Consider the following 23,357-nt stretch of genomic DNA (forward strand, 5'->3'; position numbering starts at 1 on the left):
AGGGTGCAGCTTGGAAGTGGATGACAGTGGTAAGAAGGAGGTAGGACATCCTGTGTATTCAGGAGTATGATGGAAGACAGTCTGTCAAAGACACTTGGCATGTGATTCAGAGTCTACTACTCAGTTAAGACATTTCTAGCAATGGTGTGGGAACTGTGGTGGGGAACAGGTACTAAAAGACAGTAAAGGATGTCATCTGAATTAATGACCAGCTCAAGGTAATCAGACTCCAGTGTAAGGATACACAGTATTCATAATCTTAGCCTGTGCCTAACAGAAGGATTGCAATATCAAAGAAAATAGGACATTCAGGAAGAATATCAGTCCGGATAGACTAGGACGAGAGAACTGTGTGGGTCTACATAGCTGGACAACAGGAATTAAAAATGACAGGTCATTCTAGATTTCCTTTGGCTAATGGTTTGATGGTAGCCAACACATATTTGGGTAAGAGAGAGATGGTTATAAGATAACATTACAAGATAACATACAAGAGGGGTCAGCATGCAACTCAAGTAGACTTCCTCCTAGTAAAAAAAATGAACACTAGATTAGAATCACTAATTGTAAAGTCATCCTCAGAGAAGCAGTCATCTCACAGCATACATCACTGTTTGACAGAATCAGCTGCAAACACTGGACAGTGAAGGTTCTAAGGTCAACAGACAGGCTGAAGACCTGGAAGTTGGCTGAAAAGACAACACAAGACTTCAAGGAAACATTCAGGGCTCTAGTACTTCAGGAAGAAGAGGAAATAAGTGAAGATGAAGAATAATGGCAGTGCCTCAAACCAGCATATGTTAGGACTGTAGAACAGATATGCGGTGATCCAGGTATGGATATAAGGTAAGCAAGGAAAGCTTGTGGTGGAATGCAGAAGTCCAAGAAGTTGTCAGAGGCTGAAAGAGAAGTTGCAGTAACAAATAACAGGGCATCAGATGCACTCTATCAGCTTGTGGAAAGTGATTCAGCAGATGGCCCAAAGAAAGGCTTATCAGGTTGCAAGGCAAATTCAGAAAGATAAAGATTGTCATCAGACACCCTTCATAAGGTATGCCAGAAACAACCAGCCCATCAGTCAACAGGATATCAAAGGCAGAAAGTCTGAAAGGAGTACTTCCAGCAGCTTCTAAGTTTAAAAAAATCCCACCGAAGTTGTACTGCTCCAGACATAGAGAAAAGAAGAAGTGGATCCCACTCTAAAAAGAACAGAGAAAGCAGCAGGCTCATATCCAGATATGATCAAGGTGTTTGGTGAGTTAGTGGAGAAATTGCCTCTGAGGGAGTCATAGCAATATGGAGAGAAAGGCATATCCCAGAAGGCTGGTGAATAAGCATTCTAGGGCCAGTGTTTAAGAAAAAAGCGGCCATTCACAACTGTGGACAGTATTGGGTATTAAACTCCTGTCACACTGCATGAATGTTGTGGAACGTGGGACTAATAAGTGAATACACAGAGTACTGAAAAGTAAGTTGGAAGATGAGCAGTTCGGATTCAGATCAGGATGCAGCACAACTAATGCAAAGTTTACTGTGAGACACATACTGGGAAAGAAGCTAGAGATGAGTAGAGTACAACTGGGCATTGCTAAAATCAGAGAAAGCATATGACAAGGTCCCAAGAAAGTTGATTTGGACAGTCCTGCAATGGTTCGAAGTCTCAGAAACACTAGTAGAATTAGGACAGGCCCACTGCTGTTAATACTGGTGATGGACTTCATTAGCAAACAGGTTGAAGGGTACCAGTCAGCAAAGCTGCTGTATGCAGACAATGTGACATTACAGGCAGACTATGAATAAGAACTTCAGAAAATGCTAGGGAAGTGGAATGCAAAAGTGAGGGCACATGGGGTGAAGCTGAGTACAGATAAGAAACTTACAATGGCAGCAAATGGAGGAAATTAAAAGAAGCTAAAAATTAAGATAACCAGTTCCACTACTTTTCCTTCTAACAGTTTCATGGGTCTGGGAGGTGTGGTTGAGAAGGGAAATTGGAATGATGAAGTCAAAGATAGTATCAGAGGGGCTGCAACCAACTCGCACAAAGTGTCAGGGGTAGTGTGTGACAGAAGAATCCCAAAAATACCACACCAGTGGTGCAATCAGTGCAAGTGTGTGGTACAGAAACATGGATAGTGAAGTCAGAGCAGTTGAGGAAGCTACAGAAGATGTATTGCTTCAGATAAGTGGTAGGATGCACACTGTGAGCAGATGAAGAAATGAAAACAGAGCAGAAGCCCAAGTAGCTCCAATTGTAAGTAAGTCAAAGAGAACAGGTTACAGTGGTTTGGGCACATGTGCAGGAAAGCAGAAGATAGTCTGGTGAATAAGATTTGGGATAGGGAGGAAGAAGGCAATAGATTCTATGAGAGAATACTTGCAACAGACAGGTATGACGTGGAAGAAGCTAAGAGAATGTCATTGAATTGACAGAGATGACAACAGTTAACTCAAAACATGGACCTGATGTTGAAAATGGGTTAAAGGGATTTGTTGATGATGATGATGAGTTATCAAAAAATACTAATTTTCTCTTTAGCGTATATTCCGCGGTGGTACAGTGGTAGTGTTGTTATCTCACAGCAAAAGGTTCTCCCGTTCGATTCTCGGGCTTGGCTTGGGAGTGCCTTCTGTGTGGCTGCATGTCCTCCCCGTGGTTGGGTAGCGTTCGAAAGACATGCGTACGTAAATGTGCGTGCGTTCGTTGAAGGTTGGGCATCGAGCTGGCACCTCTGCTTTTCGTAAAAAATCTACTGCCAATCATTAGCGGACCGGAGTTCTGCTGTGGCGACCCCTTACTGGGAAAAAGCCGAAAGACAAACAGCGAACAACAACTCATTTTCTCTTTAGCATTCAGCAGTTTCTCCTGTCCATTTTCTATAAGATTCCACTTTATCTGTAAAACATTATCTTTTGATAACTCTTAAATAATCCTTCTCAGCTATACCTTCTGAAGAAATTTGTATCTTCCCTAACAACTTGTGAATCATTTCCACTTTCCTTGCATTTCTCTTTTTCATAGGTAAGTAGGAGTACACCAGTGCCTCTTTTTTACTCAGTTACCCTACATATGTATTTTACTGTGTTTCAAAGCAGGGCGGCCACGGTGGTGCAACGGTTAGCGTTGCTGCCTCACAGCAAGAAGTTCTCCGGTTTGATCCTCGACTGGGATGCCTTCTATGCGGAGTCTGCATGTCCTCCCTGTGGTCACATCGGTTTCCTCCCACATCCCGAAGGCATGCTGAAGCTGGATTGGATGCTCTAAATTGGCCCTAGGCATGAGTGCGTGTGTGTGTGCTTTCTGTGGAAGGTTGGGTGCCGGTCTGGCAACTCGGCTCCGTAAAACTCTACTGCCAATCATGTGCAGACAGGTGGTCTGCTGTGGTGACCCCTAACCGGGAAAAGCTGAAAGAAGAAGAATACATGCTCCTGCAATATATAATTCCTGTCCAGTCTAAGCCAGGTACTGTACCTTGGTGAATAATATGTAAATTCTGTTTGTGCTCCTGCTAGTAAGATCACATCTTCCATTCAAAAAATGATGTGTATTTTTTCAGAAATCCATCCTCTTCTGTTACATTTTCCTTTCTAGGTCCCCAGATATAACCTGACAATTGCAGATCCAGGTTCCATTCCCCATCAATGAATATTATTCCCTGCTGAAAGCTAATTACCTCTCCCATAATTCCACTAAGCTCTTTAAAAGTAATTTTAGGTGGACTATAGATATATGCCATTGCAATCCTCCTTTGCCACTAAAGTCCCCTTATTACCAGAAGTCTAACATTTTTATGTGTTTTCTCCTCTTCTGCCACCATTGGAGTCTCTCTAGCAGTCAGTGTCATTGCTCCCATTTCCTTTGTCCTGGATACTATACTGATTATCCATTTTGAAATCATCTCTTTGACAAATTCACGTGTATTTCTACCTGTGTGTGTCTACTGTTACATTGCTATTTGTACTCTACTCTTCTTAATTTAATTCAGTACTCTTTGCTTTTTGTCCAGACTTACAATTCTATTCACATTCCATGATGCAAGTGATAAGGAGGCAATTTTTGATAAAAGCTGAATTACTTTCATATTTTCGTCATGTCAATTTATATGAGTGCAAGTTTAGAACCTGCAACTTGTATGCACATACTAATGTCTGGCAGGCTGATCCTATGTGCAGTTGCAGTTTTTCATCTGTGTTTGAACCCATATTACATTTTCAAGAGTTTTCTGTTAAATAAAAACACAGGAAACAAATATGTACATTTTTATGTTTAACCCCATTCAGCCTGTTTTAATTCACAGCAAACACACAGAAATATACACTTTCCAAAAAGGTAAGTTACTCCACAATGTAGATGCAGTTGCCCCATATAGACAACTACACCCACTAGCTTAACCTATTCAAAAGTTAGGTTTAATCATGCTGCATGTTAGAACCCATGTTCCCTCTCGCACCAACACCATTCATTATTGTCCCATTTCTGTTTCTGTCCCTGATGTGAAAAATAACTTGCATTCTTTCAGTTAACTTACTTTTAAACTTAAGAAAGAGTGCACTGGCTACCTTTAAATGGATAACCTACATTGTGCACTATTACGTTGTATACTCAAGTGCTACATGCTGCTTGGAATTAATCTGTTTGCAGAAGTAGTTCCTTCAATGTGTTAGATTTCATTTATTTCAACCAACCTGATAGTCATTTCCTGTTTAAGCACTAATTACAGTATTTCTCACACAAATGCCTAACAATTCATAATTCAGTCATTTCCTGATGAATTGCTTGCACATGTAGACTAACCTGATTCAGCTGCAGAGCTGTGCTGGTGGAGATAAACATAGTTGATAGCTTTACAAATGCATGAAGTAATAGTTATCATATGCTGATAAATATAATTTTACATGGTTTTCATTGTCTAGTCTCTTTGCTCAGGAAAAAAAGAAAACTTGTTTCCCCTTATCTGCAGCACAAACTAGAAATATGTCAGGAGAAACCATCATAATTTAACATACACATATGATCTGTGTTTTTCCTCATTGTCTCCACAGCAGTCCAAGATAACAGCATTATATTGCTTAAATTGAGTCTTAATCTTGTTAAGTCTAAACCCCAGGTACATTACAATGAATAAAAAGTACTTTTTTACTCCACATCTAGTATAAACAGCAGTCACACATAAGACTCACTCTATCTCACATTTAAATATATCTGCATACTGTAAATAACTATTTTAGAATGCAATATGCAATTTACTTCAAAAAATGTACAAATATTACTAAGGAAAAAAATTACTTTTAGTACTTACAATTACATCTTCAGTCCCTTCATTATCCTTCTAAACATTAACGGCTTAGTGAGAATTATGTTTTAGGGTTCTCCCACCAGTTTAACATCGTCCACAAACATCAAGGCTTTTAGCCATTTCTTGCAGAAGCACAGTTCTCATGTCCAAACTACCTTTTATGGAAATTACTCTTAACAGTTCTACCATTTGTTTCTTAGTTTCACATTATCTCTGGTCTTCTTTCTCATCTTCTCAACCACCTAACACCAGTTTCTGGTTCAAGTCCAAGGTACTCTTGATCTTGTCTACTCAGCTTTTGGGCTTTTTATTCTATCACTCAGTCATTTTCCTTTGACACAATGGAAATGCGTTACTGGCAAATTCTGTCTGTGGGCTTTGCTATTGTTAGAAGAATAAGAAGCAGAACTTCCAAGATGTCTGTACAGTGATCAACATTTACTTTCAGCTTTCTAACTGTGAAAACAGAAACTGAGAAAAAAGGGCAAATTAAATTGTCAGTCTGGGTAAAATTCAGATGCTAGTCATTCAGTCCATCCATCTGATCTGACACATGGATCCGTGGCAGTGCTTGTTGGACCCAGTTGGGAGCTTCAGTGCTCCAGCCTTGAGCCCCTTTAGAATTTTCCCTCCCATAATGCATTTGTCCCACTTGTTATCTCAGATCTCATTTGCCGCCTTCACGACCAGATGTGTTCAACAGTGCAGCTAAGTGCTCCACTTCTTTACTATACTTTTCAGCAAATCTTATGAACTTTTTGTTGTATTAGTGTTAGGGTAGCCACATAGCAATTTAGGGTAGCCAAATAGCAGTTAGAGCACCTTTTGGCTGTTTGTGGTATGTTTTATATTCGTAGAGTCCCTTTTCTTTTTTGTTCTTGCATTTCCCCTCTGGGAACTTTTCTTGTGTGTCTTGTTAGTGCTTAATATTGCAGTTCTAGCATAGTGAATATTTTCTTGTACCTTTGGTTTAAAATAGTCATAATGCAGTTTAGTGTTTAGAGAATTTAAAGAATGTTCTTATAGTTCTATCTTCCTTTAAGGAAGAAGTGTATATTAATGTATTGAGAACTGTACATGTAGTACATTTATAGTGATAGTTCAATGTTTTTGAAATAGTTTGCTGTTTGTGATTCTTTAGTATGGTGTGCTTTCTTTTTTGATGGAGAAACAAACACGCTTTAAAAAATGCTACATGTGTGGGCAGAAGATCCAGTCTTCTAATCTCCACAATTGATGAATGGTCTGCCTAGGTGTTCCATTTGTCAGTGGACTGCAAATTTTGTAAAGGGTTCAGCTCCAGAGTGCTTTCCGAGCATAGGAATAAATTGATTCTCAGTTAATTACTTCCTCCAAATCCAAAGATTTCTGAAATCAAAAATCACTGAGAAAAAACACTGAAGGTTAAGGACTTGGATCCAAAGAAAAGGCTGTCAGTTCGGATGTCCTCCTCTATGGCTCCAAAGAATCCCAGGTTGGAGTAATATTTGGCTTGTACACCCACTTACACCCTCCCTACAGTTGTGATTTCCTTGAATCCCATTGTTTACAGGAATCAACCTGCTAAAACACTCACTGGGCAATGAACTGAACAGTCTCCAGGCCTTTCTCAGCTCTGTCAAGCAAATCATTCAGGTCTTACAGGAGTACCTCTGAATCAGACTTGGAACATTTAATGCAGAAGTTCCTCATGACACAGTTCAGGCATTTGGGGCCTGTTCTCATGATAGAGACAATTTTTTGAAGGGAGGGTCAAGATCTCACCATCAGATCCAGCAGAGATCGGATCAGCTTTTCAGATGTTGGGGAGGATGATTGCTTCTCCAGCTGGAACCATATCACAGGTTTCTCCAGGTGCAGTTCCATCGCAAGGCTCCCTCCTTTCCCATCATATTTCCTTCTCATTAGGCACCTTTGAGTCATAGTCGAGCTATACGTCACATACCTTCAGCACAGTGGCAAACTAGGTTCTCTTAGGAGTCAGATGACTCATTATCTGGCATTTTAAAAAAGAAGTTATGCAAGAGGAAGCACATAGTTTCCCTTTCAAAATGTCCTTCCACAGATTCCAGCTCAGAGGATCAAGAGATTTCACCACAAGTTCCTCCAGAGGACACCTGTTTTGGCAACATCCTAGAGTTAATGCACCAGAGAGGAGCTTAGCCTATCTTTGCCTTGATTCCCCCTTCTAGGCAGTTACTGCAGGAAGCTCTGTTTCGTCAATGGCCTCTGGGGCTACTTTACGCCTATGCATTTGTTCCACAGATTCCTCAGGTTTCTCCAGAAAGCAATGAAGTGCAAGGTGACAGTTATCTTCATAGCTGTCTTCTGGCCGAGACAAATTTAGTTCCTACTCCTGAGTCTGCATGGGCCGAGCCATCCTTGACTTCTGGATCCCATCCTGGATCTTATCACTGTGTCCTCCGGGAAGCTTCACCTGCACATTCCAAATCTAAAACTAACCTTGGTTTCTCCAATCCCAGTAATGGCCATACAGTGGTCTCTTTCAGTGGAGGTAATTAGACTCCTCACTGCTCCGTAGAAAGTGTCCACTCATAGATTCTATAACGGTAAATGGAAATGATTCACTATTTCGGCAGATAATCAATGTATGGATCCATTCTCTGCCACTGTTGCTGATGTACTTCATTTCCTGGAGTCTGTCTTCCAGTCTGTATCTAGCCTTTCGACAGTTCTGGATCTGCTGGCAATAATTATCAGTTTTCATGTAGGTTTTGGAGACCATTCTCTGGCTTCTCACAAAATCTGTAAGATCTTTATGAAAGAAGTTTTTTTTCTTAGACAACCCATCAAAGACACTCTACCTGAACCTCCCTTCAAGCCAGCTTCCCTAGGTCGATTAAAGTTCTTTTCCTGGAAAACTGTTTTGCTAATAGCTGTCTCATCAGCCAGGAGGATTTCTGAACTTCAAGCCTTGTCTTTTTCTCCACATTATATTATTTTTCATCGGATAGGGATTCTCTTGGAAGTAACCCACTTTCATTCCCAAGGTTGCTACAAGAGTCAACTTATCTCAACCTGTGCATCTACCTGTATTTATTTACTAAGCTACTGAAACAAGGAAGAATAGATTCTTCATACACTGGATCTTCATAGGCAGTTGCATTTCTACTTATCCAGCACCAGATCCTTTAGAAAAGATGACACAACTGTTTATTTCCTTCTCCCATAGCAGACTGGAACAGAAAGTGTCTAAAATCTCCCTTTCTAGATGGTTGTCAAACTGTATCACCCTTGTCTACATCAACCAGTGTAGACATTGCTAAGGGGAAACCCAAAGGACATTCAGTTAGGGTTGTTGCTACTTCCACAGTTTTTTTCCGATCTTCCTCTGTAAGTGACGTGTGATGCTGCTACTTGGTCATCCATGCATACTTTTATAAGTCATTACAAACTGGACTGCTTCTCAAGACCCCAAGCTTCCTTTGGTGCTACTGTCATAAAAGGTCTCGTGTTGTTAGGCTACCCAAGAAGTGCATAGCTGGAGATTCTGAACCATGTGTCAGTTAGTACAGACCGAATGAGTAGGATATGTTACCATAACACAAGATGCTTTCATTGTTATCCATCCAATACAACAAACCTTCCATCTGTCCTCTTTTTTCTTTCTTTTGTAGGACCTGAAGGATTGTTTCTTACATGAGACTCAGTAAGACGTCATCAATCGAGATCGGATGTAGCTGGGGGTAGAGATGCATTGTGGGAGGTAAATTCATAAGGGGTTCTAGGCTGGATCACTGAAGTTGCCAGTTAGCTCCAAGTGACTATGAGGACCCATGTATCATATTGGATGGAGGTAAATGACAGGATCTAGCATTATGCTAAGAACATAACTTTCATTTACTGGCAAGTAAATACACTGCCTTGATATGAACAAAGAAGAAATTTGGGGAACCTGAAAAAAAATCTGCCAAGAATGGTGAAGAGAAAACCCTGGCTGGGAACAATCTTGCAGCTGTTCAGCAAAAAGCTGTTCACGCTTCAGCTTTGGTACAAGAAATGACTTCCAGTAATCAAAAGGAAAAATAAATCAAATTTACACAAAGGTGAGTAAAATAAATGAAACCCTTTAGGAATATATCAAGTTAAACAACATAAGGCTGGAAAAAATAGAAGAAGAAGCTTTAACTAGCTGTTCCGATGAACTGATAAGGCTGCACAAATCATGGGCTGAAATGAAGAAAGCATGACTGAGTATGAGGTTTCTCAAGAAGAGCTGTTTAAAAAAATCTTACAGTTCAAAGACAGCGTGTACAGAGTAAACCTGAGATTTTCTGCTGTGCCAGAGAAACTGGAAGGAGAAGACTATAATCATTTTATGAAAACACGAATAAGGAACTGGACAGCTGTTCCACAACAAGATTTGTTGATTGAAAGGGGACAGAATGTATGTTCCAACCCTGGCCATGACAAAGTAGTCAAGGCTTATATTAGTAAACATGCAATCATACCAGCAGAAAGAGTTGATCCTGTCAAAATTATGGCAGAAAGGAAACATATTAAACATTGGAGAAAAAAAGAGTGTTTGTGGAAAATGATTATTTATTGTACAACAGGTAGAAGAGAATCAAATTTATCCCAGCACTCAGAGAATGTCGAGAGGCAGGTGTGAGATTTAAGCTGCAGTGTCTAGCTGTCTTCAGAATATTTATTTCTGGAGGATCAAAGACATTTTTTGGATGCAGAACAGACTAAGAAGGAAATAGAAAAAGGTTATCCAACAAAACATAAGCCAGTAAGCCATAGGGGGACTGTGCTTCTCATTCTTCTGACAGTAAAGCTCATAGAAATACTTCACCAGTGAAATCTTTTCCAGTGTTCCAAAGAGAAAAAAAGCACAGGAGTTGACTAGAACAATCGGGAGTACTTTGGAGATGAACTAGAGTTAGGTATTGGGGGATTGAGATGAACAGGAAGAAAACCAGCAGCAATGACATTAGTGAATAAATGGGAGACTGTGTAGCGCTGGTCATATTTGTGAAATGTGGCTTTGCAAGAAAAAGTGGTTGAAAAGTTTGAACTTTTGTAATACTTAAACATGTGGGCTGTCTGTAAACAAATACCCCAGTTTATGTCATTAATGTTTAGAAATACACTAAAATGGGGAAAAAGTAATTGTAAGTAGAACAGTTTTGTTGTTATTGGTGTTTGTATAAAACATTTCATGATATAAACTTCATGTTATATACAGTAAAGCAGTTTTTTGTAGTCAGGGATATTGTAAGTGTGGATGAGTATTTTGGTGATAGTTGTACGTGTTAAATATATTAAAGTAGACAAGTACTTTTTAGTTGTAAGAAATAAAAGCTTTACAGTATAGCATGGGTATAATGACTTGACAAAAGCAAGTTTACTGTTAATATGTTGTGCTATTGGGCTCCTGAGGTAGAGTGGGGTGTAAATGTGCACTGGCTAGATTGTGTAAAATTATATTTTCTTTTATTTTACAAGTGTGAATGTCTAGATTAATGAACTTGGCATAAACTATAAACAAGTGTTTTTGTAAGCATGTAGGCTTGAAAATAAGATAAATATTAGCTTGTTTTTTTTTTTTCTCATTAGCAAAGTTGAAGGTAGTTGTAGATTCTTTTCTGACTGAAGCTGACAAACACTCTACAAGTGCAGGCAATTAATTTTCAGAGTTCTGAACATTCTTTCTTGAGGGAAATACAACATTAAGAGGGAAATGACCAGCAATTCAGTTGTTATGTGAAGCCTTAATGCTTTAATGCATTCAGTAGAACAGTGTACAGCTTACTTTTACTTAAAGGTAGGCAGTGCATTTTTCTTAGGGCTAAATGTTAATGTTTTCTGAAATTATGTAATTTGTTTTCCTCCTCTGGTAGTAGAACAGATATAATAAGAGAACACACAGTAATCAGTAATAGTGTAAGTGGGAATGCAGGCTGTAGCATGCACTTTAGTATGGGTAACCTTAATTTTTGGTTAAGTAATGTGTGTGGGTGCCATACCTCTCAAGTGTACCTCATTACGAGGAACGTACCTCATTTGGGGTCTTAAAAAGTTCATGTTTCTCAAAGTTCCGCATTGAAAGACTCAGTTACACATTCAGTATTAGTAATTTTGTAAGTGAAATCCACTGTAAATCGAAATGGATCATATTAATTCATTAAAAGATCATCTTTATAAGTAAAACCAGCATATTTTAACCATCTTATGACCTTCCTAGTTGAAGTTGTTAGTAAGCCATTAGTATGTGTTCCACATTATGAGGGCTAGTGTTCCTCATTTTGGACATGGAAGGTTGAGAGCTATGGTGGGTGCAGTTGTCAATCTGATGCAGTTGTGTCTATCTAAAGGGTTATAATGAAATTTTCAAAGGTGTACATAGCTTTGTGTGTTTGTTCCAAGTTAATAGGAGTTCGGGTGTTCTGAATATGTATTCAGTTTTTTGTTTGAGGGTTATCATTAAAACAAAGTTTTGAAAATGTGACATAGATTTAAATGGATATGAGAAGAAACAACTGCATAAAATATTAGTCTGCCAAATAGTGTGTATGTGTAACTCAAAAGTTGTAAATAAACATTAAAATACTGTCATATTAAATAGGTGGGAGCAATAATGTTTTCATTATAATGGCTGTGCTATCCAAGGTTAAAGTATTGCAGAATAAGGGGAATCTTACAGAACAAGAACAAGTGCAAATACAGAGTGCTAAAGAGAAAATAAGAAAATATCTATATAATATGCATGACTTTACAAATATATTGTATATATTGTATATTTGCAACTGTTTTTGATATTAAGTGTTAAGCACAAATACCTTTAGCACAATTAATTAGCCAAAAGAAAGGAGAAAAGGTTGTCATCAAACTTAGGGAGCCTATAGCAAGAAAAATGACCAGATGTCCTCCAAAGGTCTTGGAGATGGTTCAGAAATTTTATGAAAATTTGTGTAAAGCAGGAAAATGTAGAAATCAAGAAAGAGTACAAATAGAAAGATAAATAACAACACAGAAAAATAGCAAAACCACTGGCAGGAACCACTCAGAAAAATAAAAACAAGACAAACTTTATTTTCTCTAGTGCCTTGGCAAAAGCCTTCAAAGGGTATTAAAAACATTCAACACCAAGCTAATAAATTTTATACCAACCAATAAAAATACACATCCCATTAAATAAGTACTTTCCAATTACAATCCAAATTAAGACCTGAGGGACATAAAGTATTACATTTAAAAAAATAGCCTCCTTATACACAAGTTTTCTTTTATAAGCAGTTTCTAAACAAAGTCTCATAGGTATTTATTCTAAAATTTTTGCTTTTAACCCACTAGGATCAGAATTGTGAAACTTTGCAAAATGAAGCACAATAGGACTTATGTTTCTAACCTATCTAATATTTCTCTCATGCTGTTGTAGCCTTATTTTAAATTTCCTTTTGCTCTCACCAGTATAAATCAGACCACAAGGGCATTTAAAGACATAAATAATTCTGCAGTAAATCTGCAATGTGCAGTTAAAACAGCAATGAACTGCATGCACCTGTTTTGATGTATACTTTGATCTTGGGTTGATTTTAAAAATGCACCTGAAGGTCATTAAACAACTGAAGAAGTCCACAGGGATGAAAATGTGGGGATTTTAATGTGTTTACGTATATGTCCATTGTTCGTCATTCTGTTTGGTTTTAACCTTCATCTCGGAATAAACTGGATTTCCTGATTTTGTAACCTGGTGGTCTTTGTGGTGCCTTTTCTTGTTTAATAGTTCATTTTGGTACTACATTTCCTCTAACTGTTTATTAATTCTTTCAGTCTCATGATTATAAAAATCAGAAGTATAAAAAGGAATACCTTTCATATTTAGTCAGATGGATTTTGGATACAGATCCTTAAGGAGAATAACAACTGTCATACAGAATATTATATTCATAAAGTAGCAGAAAGTATTTTAAGAGCTAAGCCAACACAAGAACGGAGAAAAGAGATTTTGCTAATAGGGATGACAGCAAGTAGGGGTACAGAAAATAGGCAACAGGGGCTGGAATATACTGGAGAAAACTGGCAAAGGATCCAGGATATTCAGATCAAATAACTACAGCAGGAATGGTAATGGGGTGGGATGAAGCCAAGAAGACATTTGGATTGCAGGCTAGAGACTGCCTTCCCTACCAAGGTTTGATGTCAGTGAATAGGCAAAGAGAGAGTTATAGTGGAATCTTGAGTGAATGACCTGCTATGGTAGAGTTTTTAGCTGCATGTAGAACTGAAGCTTCTGTTAAAAAAGGGAATATTAGTAGAGTGTATACCATATTGCATGATAAGTATAAGAATCAATCAGAGGAGGTTAGACTGGGAAGAGAGACTGGAGAAGCAATTTACAAAAGAACAATAAGAGGAAGTATGTATGGCAGTTATACAACAAAGTCTATAAGGTGTAGGCTCATTGTTTGGAAGTGTTTGCAAATGTATTTTTATTCCCAGACAGACATCAAAGAATTTTACCTCAGGTAGGTAGCAAATGTTGGAAGTGTGATAGGAGAAGGCAGTAACTGGGAACATATGCTTTGGGAGTGTAATGAATACTCTGTCAGGAATATTGATGAGCAAATGGCTGTAACTAAGGAAATAATTATTTTGAGCTGGGGTACTTGATCTGAATTGCCTAGACCTAGTAAGGTCTTATTAAGTTTAATTATTTTGCCTACCATTAAAACAATTGCTATAAAATGGAAATGAAAATCTGTCAAAGTCTATGTATTGAATATTATAAAAGAGTTAAAAGAACTGGAAATGGATCTTTAGAAAAGGGAAGGAGCAAGTTACATAGAAATAAATGGAAATTGTGGGAATAATACATACAGAATAAGGTTCAGGGAGAAGAGGAGTGAGAAATAAGGGAAAACGGGAACTGAGAAATTTATCTTATTTTAGATTGAATGACCGTTGTTTTAAAGAAAGAAAACATATATGTTTGGTATATTGTATTTAGAATGTTAATACTGTTTGTTTTCTTTTTATTAATTTATGTGTGACTGTATCATTAGTGATAATTTAAATAATTTCAGTTTTAATATTTTTTTTACAGAATGAGAAGCAGAGCCCCATTCAGTTTGCTGACTAACTTGTTGCTGGATAAATGCATTCAAAATTAGTTTGATCTTCCAGGAAAAATATTGTAAAAAAGCTGGATATAGGAACTTCAATCTCACCCCTTCCTTTCAACATCATCTGAATGAAGAGATAAACTTGTTTCTCTTCCTGGTGTACATTGAATATTTTTTCCACACCACTGTGGTGTCCTCAGTTGTTAATACTTTCCCTTTTTCCACAAGTTTGGCTGGAGAAGTTCTTTGTTCTTGTATGACTGCATCTTTATTACTGTATGTCATGGCTTCTTTCTTATGACCAGATTTGGAGCATACACAACAATTAACAAATCCTGCTGTGGAATATTAGTCAAGCTGCTATTTTCTACTTTCATAAAATAAATGCAGTCAATTCCAGCCATTTACTCCTGAGTAGTAGAAAATCCAGGATTTCTCTGAGTGATGTGTATTCTAAGGCTTCTATTTTGTTGGAGGAGCTCTTCTTAAGAGGAGTAATATTCAGACAATATTTCCTTCATTTCACCCAATGACTGCTGCATTTTTTTCAGCTCATCTAAATAGCTACATAAAGCTTCTTCTATTCTTTCCAGCCTTTTGCCACTTGACTTTATATAGTTCAGTAATCGGACCGCCACAATGTTGAAAGGAAAATAAAAAAAGAAAAACCCACCCAAATAAACCATTTAAATGCTCTACGCAGGGGGCAAGCCCCCCTGCACCCCCACGTCGGAGGATGCACCCCCCACCCCGCTACGTAAATATACCAACTACAAGATCGCACTACAGTGCAGATAATGGAAAACTTCCATTTCCGCACTGTACGGAGATCTCCATTGAACCGTTTGAAATTGTGGTGGTTTGATTACGGATCGACTATTACGTGTTCAAATATTTGACCGTTCGATCACGTAATATAGACCCTAAATTCTTGGCAGCCATATCCTGTGCAAAAGTGAAACCCAAATTGCTTTTTGTTGAACAATTTCAAGAAAATCTTCCTTCTATTTCTCTATTTTTTTGTTACTTTCTCCATATTTCCTTGCAGATATCTAGGCAGTATATTGTCTAGCCAGTAACAGAATTTTACCAAAATTGTCAGCTTGCATTGGCTTCTTTCTTACTGTTTTCCTTTTCACACTTGAAGTGCTGTAAGTGCAGCCAATTAAGAATCACAGCTGTGGCCGTCATACACCTCAAACTCTTAGTGCAACAAATCTGGACAAAGCATGACAAAATGGGGGGACAAAGGCCCAAAAATAGGGACAGGTTTTAAATATTGCTTTTATAAACTTAGAAAGTTGCTGAAGTAACAGGGTTTGTGTTAACATACTTTTTCTGAAGGATTAAAGTCTGAAACTCAAATGTATGTCATTATTTAGTGACTTCAATTCTCAGATCATCTGAGTGATTTGTCAGAATACCACAAATTTTATGAGGAATAGACCAAGAATATGTGGCAAAAAATCTGGACATTCTGCAAAAATATAGACAGTTGAGAGATATGGTGGCCATATTAGTGGGAAAAACTATGGGCTAGATTCAGTAAAGCCTACACAAAGTGTACATGATATGTATTCAATAAAATTCTTATCACCTTTTTTGTGCTTTCTAGTCACTCAGAAAAGATTACATTAAGTGTACATATAGTCGACACTTTGTGGTAACTTTTATGAATCCCTGTCGATATTTAAAGCTGCAAGAATATCAGTAGAACAACTAAAATTAGGAGGAAGAAGGTGTGCATTATGTCTTTTCACTCAGAACAGTGTACACTTAGTGTAGGGTTTATTGAATCTGGCCATCCGTTTAATGAATGCATCCTTTCACCATATTTTAGCCAAGCACTTTTGGTAACTCAGAATTTAGAGAAATCCACTGATAGAATTGTCTGTCTCTTGTTTAACTGAACAGACTTTGATGCGTTATAATGAAAATGTATTTATTTTACATTTGTTTACCGGGAGAATCTGACTGGGCATGAAAGCTGTTTTCAGCTGAGGCCCTGGGATAAAAGCTCCATTAAGTTTAGTACAATGACAGAAGTTAAGAAAGTACAGTACAAAAGAATTACAGCAGCTGATGTATGCTAAAATATTAAAATAAGCACAGAAAAGTATATAGTACAAGACAACATGTGAATAAGATACAATGCAGTTGTAGGACATAAACAATACAACAGAAGTTGTTTGAACCAGTGAGTATAGAAAGTATCCGTTGTAAGTTTACAACATATGTACCTGTAAACTATATGAATATGGAAAGCTTCAGGAAAGTTGAAAATTATGTTTTAAGTATTAAATGTTGCTCTTAGTTTGGCATGGAATGCTATACAAATCCTCCTGTACCCTATTTTATTGTTTATTCCATGTCAGATTACAACATTAGTTTGACACATTAGGCATTATGTTAGAATATTATCAGGGGCACAGCTCTTGACATAGCCTACTAACATTAAGCACAGGCAGTATGCAAAAGTATACCAAGTATGTTTCTGTCAGCTGAGATTATCAGTAGAATGTGTTATGGATTAACAGTGTAGAACACATGCAAGTGTTTATCATTGGAATATTTTGGTTTGCACTCCAACTGAACTGCAGCAGTAGTGGTTAAAGCTTTGTGGTTAGTAAAATGGGAATTTAGGCAGCTGGTAGACAGAAATTAATACAGCAGTCCTTCGGTACATTGGAAATGTTATGTTGTACAAGGTTTGAGTGGTAGACAATATGGTTTTCCTGTTTTTATTGAGCTGTTCACATTCCTTCCTTTATGTGTTATTAACTCTGTTTTAATAAAGCTAGGCACTGAAAAATGAATAATTTTGTCGACCATGCACATCTTTAATCTGTGTTGCAGCTGTACAGTCCATATCAATCCAGTGTTTGGCACTGAAAAATGCTTGAGCTATTTGAGATTTTTTTTTTTTTAGAATGGTGGAAATTGTAGTCATTCTCCTTGCAAATAATATCAGTGTCACTTTTCTACTAAAAATATATTGAATGTTTATTATTGTATTGGTGCAAGCGCATAACCTCATATGGTGCTCAAATCACTGAGGGAATGATTTGTTCTGATCAGACAGCCATGTCATTTCTGTCAGCTGTAATTCCTTAGTATTGAACCAAATGAAACGAACAAAAGTAGCTACATCGGTGGCTTGGAGTACAGTACATCATTTTTGTATAATAACTTTTTCAACACAGGCCTCTAGCCATTAGAAGGTATCCCTGTCCTTTCATCTGTCCTACTTACCATCCGTTCTACCAACAGTGGAAGGGTGGTACCTTTTGGTGTGGTGAGTAGCACTGGGAAGGGTGGTCTTACATGATAATCCTGTTTCTGGCCTTCCCCTTCCATGTAACATGACTGAACAGACTCGTGACTGCACACTCCCACTCTAACTAGCCTAAACTGCCACAAAGTGGGAGACACAATAATTGAAAGAGTCATAAGCATAGCTGTTTTGTCTTCAAAAGGGTGCAGCATTGTTCTGACAGATCTGAGTCCTGTCCTATCATCTAGAAAAAGACAGAGAGAGGGATGACCTTTGGACTGCTGTATTAATTTCTGTCTGCCAACTGCATAAATGCCCATCATATTCAGTTTATCTTTTTCATGACCGGGATGGCAGTTGAATTACGGTCTATGACAGAGAACAGAGTACAATTCCTTGCTTTTAGCACGGGAAAAATGTATCGGTCTCTCTTTTGGAAGTAGACAAAGCATGAATCACTTCCTTTCTATGTGTTGGGACTTATGATGTCCGTGTTACTCATTTATGTTATATTTCTAAAATTGCAGTTCAATACGACTTCTAAATCTGGAAAATCCCTGAGTGAAGATTCTGGTGAGGATGATAGTGAAAGAAAAAAGAGAGGAACATTTTTTTCATGGTCAAGAAACAAAAGTGTGAGGCGTTCTCTAAGGAAGAAGGAAAGTGGAGAATCCCTCAGTGGTAAGTTTAAACTATTAAATAGTATGGTTTCTGTTGACTGTAGGCCGTACATAAGCCTGACATTTGTACAGCTACTGAAATTGTGTTTATATAGCTAATAAATGTTGTTAGGAATAGCAAAGATTAATGAGCAACGGTGTTAATGCAAAAGAGCCATGTGTTTCAAAAATTCTAGTTACTGGTGGCATGATATAAATAGGAGTATATCCGTAAACTCATGCTTGGATTCTCTTTTACAGTGTAGAAGTAATAGTTTTTCAAGGTTTTTCTTTATCTGACATATCTTTCTCATAAAGAGTAGTTAACATTATTTTCAGAAACCAAACTAATTTAAGTAATTGAAAATTAACAACTTGGATATATGAAGAACTAAAATGTTTTGATATTAAAGCTAAAATACACTAGGGACATTTTAGGGAGCGTTGCCCTTTGCCTTGTTTTATTGCAGTCCTCTTTCTAAGAAGAATTAAATGCATTTGCAATACTTCATTTGTGTAACATTTAAAATGTGATAGTTCATTATAACTGTCATTCTTAAAGCAGTATATTTGCTCTTAGTCATCATTTACCTTTATTTTCTAGTTTACTTTCCCCTAAAGTATGAGTATACTCACATAGTGCTACATCTCCACTACACAGGCCTACATTGTTATTTCATAGTATGTTACTAGGCAATTGGCCCTGAATGATCTTTAGAACCCTAGCCATACATTCCTATGAAATTTTTAGCCCCTATAATTTAAATATGAATAATTTGTAGCAGATGGAACATTTACATGCTACTTCTTTCCGTAAGTGACAAGGGTGCTACTCCAAGGATGAATTTGCTATTGCCATCCATTCATCCATTTTGCTTTTGAATAGAGTAAGAGAAGTACTTTGTTTTGTGTGGAAAGGAAGACAATTCCAAAGAAGAGGAATTCTCTCTGAAATATATCAGTCCATCTTTTTAGTGGGTATTTCCCCCTAATTTGAGTAAAAGCTAGGGAATCTTAGACTTATTTGTGAAGTACAGTTGGTCTGGCTTGTTACTGCATTGTTGTCTGTGCTGTGCTTTTCATATCCACCGCCAGTGCCATATTCCTCCTTCCCTTGAGAAAGCTCATAATAATTCTGAATTGTCCCTAAATGTATTGTACTAGAGTATCTCTAAATTTTCTCTGTCTCTCTTTACTAGGGAAAACATAAGCTTACCATCTGATATTGTTAATCCTTGTTCATTCCTTACATATAGGCATCAGTTCCGAGCTCGGAACCGAGCCGGCCATTTTCCAAGCTCACATCAGCTTCAAACTCTCGAGCTAAACTCTTACCCACAATTCCCTCTCCCTGTTACCTCAGATTTTGTTTGCCGTGTTGCCATCCGGTCATGTCAAGCTACTTCTCTTGAGTTAAGTACAGTCAATTGTTTAACTGCTTTACAAATTACTTTTCTGTCAGAAAAGTTGATATTTTATTGCCCTATCGCATCTAGCGTTCATAATTTCTTCAGATTTTTTCTGTCCTTTACTTTCCCTTTTTTACCGCGAGGTAATTTCTCCTTACCATCGTTGGTAACCCCTTTCCATTTCTTTTTCATACCTTCGGGTACTCTCTTGTACCATTGTTGGTACTTTTCTATTTGTTAATATAGCAGATAAAAAGGGTAGTCCGGGGTTTAAGCGGTGTTCTGATTGTGGACACAAACTGCCTACTTCTGATGCACACTCTTTATATGTTTATTGTTTGGGAGCTTCACATTTATCTGTTGAACCACCTTGTACTATATGTGAAAACTTTTCTAATAGAACTTGGTTAGAAAGGAAAAACAAGCTGATACTGAAGGGACTTCTAAAATCTCCCTTTTCAGAGGCTATTTCTGGGTCAGAGGTCTCACCCCCTCCGTAAGCCCATAAGAAAATGGATGTTTCTACTAAGGCTAAATCCTTGCCTTTGTCCCCAGCTTGGGACTCTCACCAACCAGAATCTAAAAAGGGTAAAATTTTGGCTCCGAAGCTCTCTCAGTCAACCCCAGTGCTTTCAGTGCCTAGACTTTAGGCACCGAGGCCTTTGGCTCCATTAGTGATTTCGGCTCCGTCCTCTCCTGCAGCCTTCTACATACCGGCCCTGAGAGGCTCCTGGGTTCAGACCTTTACAACTGTATCGGCACCGACCGTTCAGTCGGCGCAGACCATGACCGCGTCGGATACGAGATCCTCCTCGGAGCCAAGGCCTTTATTACTGACTCCAGTTTTGTCGGTTCCAGTTTCGTCGGCACCGACAACCACTTCGGCACCGATCCCTGTGTCAGTGCAGACAATGACATCAGCGCCGATGACTTCTTCGGTGCAGACTACAGTAGTTCAGTCTTTCTCGGCACTGTTGTCCTCGGTGCGATCAGATGAGGTGGGCACTGAGTCTGCCACTTTTGTGGACAGGCCTGTTTCTCCCTCAGTCTCTGTGAGGTCCACTGGAAGCCTTTCTGAACATGATGTGTTGCATCTTGTGGACCAGGCATTCTTGGCCAGAGGTATTCCACCCACCAGGAACTATCCTTCCCTGAGAGGTGATCACCCATCTCCAAGGACACCTTCTTATTCTCCTCCTTCATTGCCTTTGTCCATTGATATAGTACAGTATTCCTCTTCTGCGGTTCCCTTTATGGATCTCACTAAGGAACTGCAGCTGCCTTCATGGTAGGAAAGTTTTGCTATGACCCAGGATGTCGGCTGTGATACGCATAGCTTGCTGCTCCACAGCCATCCAGGGACTCCGAGTCGGCAGGCTGAGCCACTTAGGGGAGGAGTGCCCCCTGTCCTTGACATACATTCCTCTCTGGGTGGACCAGCCTTCCATCTGATGGAGAAGGCTTTCGTTGCTGCCAGTGATACCAGACTGTCTATACCTCCACCCTCCTCTGGTACACTGGTTTCACAAGTCGCACCTAGCGGACACCGGGTGCAAGGGCCTCAGGACATATTCCCTCAGGAATCCCCTTTTCCGTTATCTTCCCCAGCTTCTCCCGCTGAGGAGGTCCACCGGAAATGTTTGTGTAAGAGGAAGCACATGGACTCCACAGAGGAGTCTCTTACCGAAGACACAGATTTTGATAAGGGTTAAGGATCCCCTCGGTCACCCTCTGAGATATCCTTTGGCGATATCCTTGAAATCCTGAAACAGAGAGGTGACTGGCAGCCCTCCAATCTGACCCCTGAGGAATCTGTGTTCCTGCAGGCTTTTTGCTCCCGGCCCCCTACCTCCTGGGTTACTCCACCGGCCGATGAACTTGTCAAGTTCATTGGGCAGCATGCTTGGAAGGCCCCTGATACTGTTGAAGCTATTCCACGTAGGCGAGATAAGATCTTGTCCCCTCCTGCTTCAGATTCCCCATTGGTCCAAAGGTCTTCCTGTAGATGCTTTGATGGTGGCGGCCGTAACAAAAAAGGATCTGGCAGAAGAAGAAAGCCAGACTGTCCATCCACCTAACGGAGAGTCCCAGGCCCTGGTCAGAATAGGGAAGCACACCTTTGCTTCAGCGACCTTTGCTGTCACGTCCCTGAATTATATGGCACATGTTACCAGGCTTCAAAGGGATCTGGTTTCTGAGCTCTCTGAAACCTTGGCTGGTGCAGTGTCTGAAGAGGTCCATGACAAAGTGGTATCTCAGCTGGCCTCCATTGAGTCTATATCTAACTCCTCTATGCGATTGATATCTCACGCATCAGAAGGAGCAGCTAGAGTGACGGGTTCAGCTGTGGTCTTGAGATGACACGCCTGGATGCGCTTTTGCAACTTTGCGGAACCTTTTAAGTCTTCCTTTCTTAATACCCCCATTGAGCCCTCCTCGTTGTTTGGGCCCAAAGTTAAAAGTACACTGGCCAGATGTGAACAAGACGGTAATACCCTTTCTGCCATAGGTGTCCATTATTCTTCCCCTCAACGTGTTTTCTCACGAAACCAAAAGAGTGGGAAGATATGGTTCAAGAAATCTCAGGGTCCTTTCTGTGACACACAGACTGAGTTCTCCCCCAGAGGCAGAGGAGGAAACTCACAGGGAAGATGCCCCTTTCAGGGCAGAGGGGACCGCGTAACCAGGGTTCCAGGGATTCTTTCCCTGGTCAATCTTACTAGTGCTCCTGAAGAGCAGCCCAACTCCTTTCCTCTGAAGGTGTAACCAGGGTTCCAGGGATTCTTTCCCTGGTCAATCCTACTAGCACTCCTGAAGAGCACCCCAACTCCTTTCCTCTGGAGGTGGTTGTGGAACGTTTCTCCTTGTACCCTTCTGCCTGGCTAACCATCACCACCGATTCTTGGGTACAAAGGATCATAACCAGAGGTTATCATATCCCCTTCGATCTTTGTCCCATCCCTTCAAAAAATCTTCCCAACGTTCCACCCAGTCAAAGGGAAGAAGCAGCACTAGAGATAGAAAAGCTGCTAAGAGAGAGAGTCATCCAAATAGTCCCTCCAGACCAGATAGGATCCGGATTCTACTCAAGACTATTTTTGGTGCCAAAGAAAACTGGGGACTGGAGACCAATTTTGGATCTCAGTGTATTGAACAAGTTTGTGAGAGTACAAAAATTCCGGATGGTGACAATACAGTCTATCCTCCTGCTTTTGGAAAAAGACGATTGGATGTGCTCTATAGATCTTCAGGATGCGTACTACCACATAAAGGTGGACTGGCCATCAAGAAGATTTCTGCACTTTCGTGCAGGAGCCAGTCACTCCTAGTTCAGAGTGCTGCCCTTCGGACTCTCTACAGCCCCCAGAGTGTTCACAAAGTGCATGGCAGTTATCACAGCTCACTTACGACTTCAAGGATTCCAAGTGTTTCCGTATCTAGACGACTGGTTCATTTCTGCCCCCACCAGACATCTACTGGAAAAAGCCCTGGCATACTCTCTCCTCGCTGCTCTAAGGCTAGGCATAACCATAAACTGGTAGAAATCCAGTCTCATCCCATCTCAGTCAACAGAATTTATATTAGTTATCTTGGACACAAAAAAACTGCAGAGCTGCTATTCCAGA

General features: G+C 39.3%; 1 protein-coding gene across 1 annotated transcript in view; it reads left to right on the forward strand.

Moving 5' to 3' along the window:
* The window catches only part of LOC122802295, a 1,020,490-nt gene that overhangs the window by 407,136 nt on the left and 589,997 nt on the right, over window positions 1-23,357 (forward strand). Inside the window, exon 7 of the mRNA XM_044071943.1 lies at window positions 18,191-18,344. Within this exon, the coding sequence (XP_043927878.1) occupies window positions 18,191-18,344 (154 nt within the window). The remainder of the gene's footprint in view (window positions 1-18,190; window positions 18,345-23,357) is intronic.

The sequence above is a fragment of the Protopterus annectens genome, chromosome 5.part0 (assembly GCF_019279795.1).
Source record: "Protopterus annectens isolate FY-2018-M chromosome 5.part0, PAN1.0, whole genome shotgun sequence".
Taxonomy (NCBI): domain Eukaryota; kingdom Metazoa; phylum Chordata; order Ceratodontiformes; family Protopteridae; genus Protopterus; species Protopterus annectens.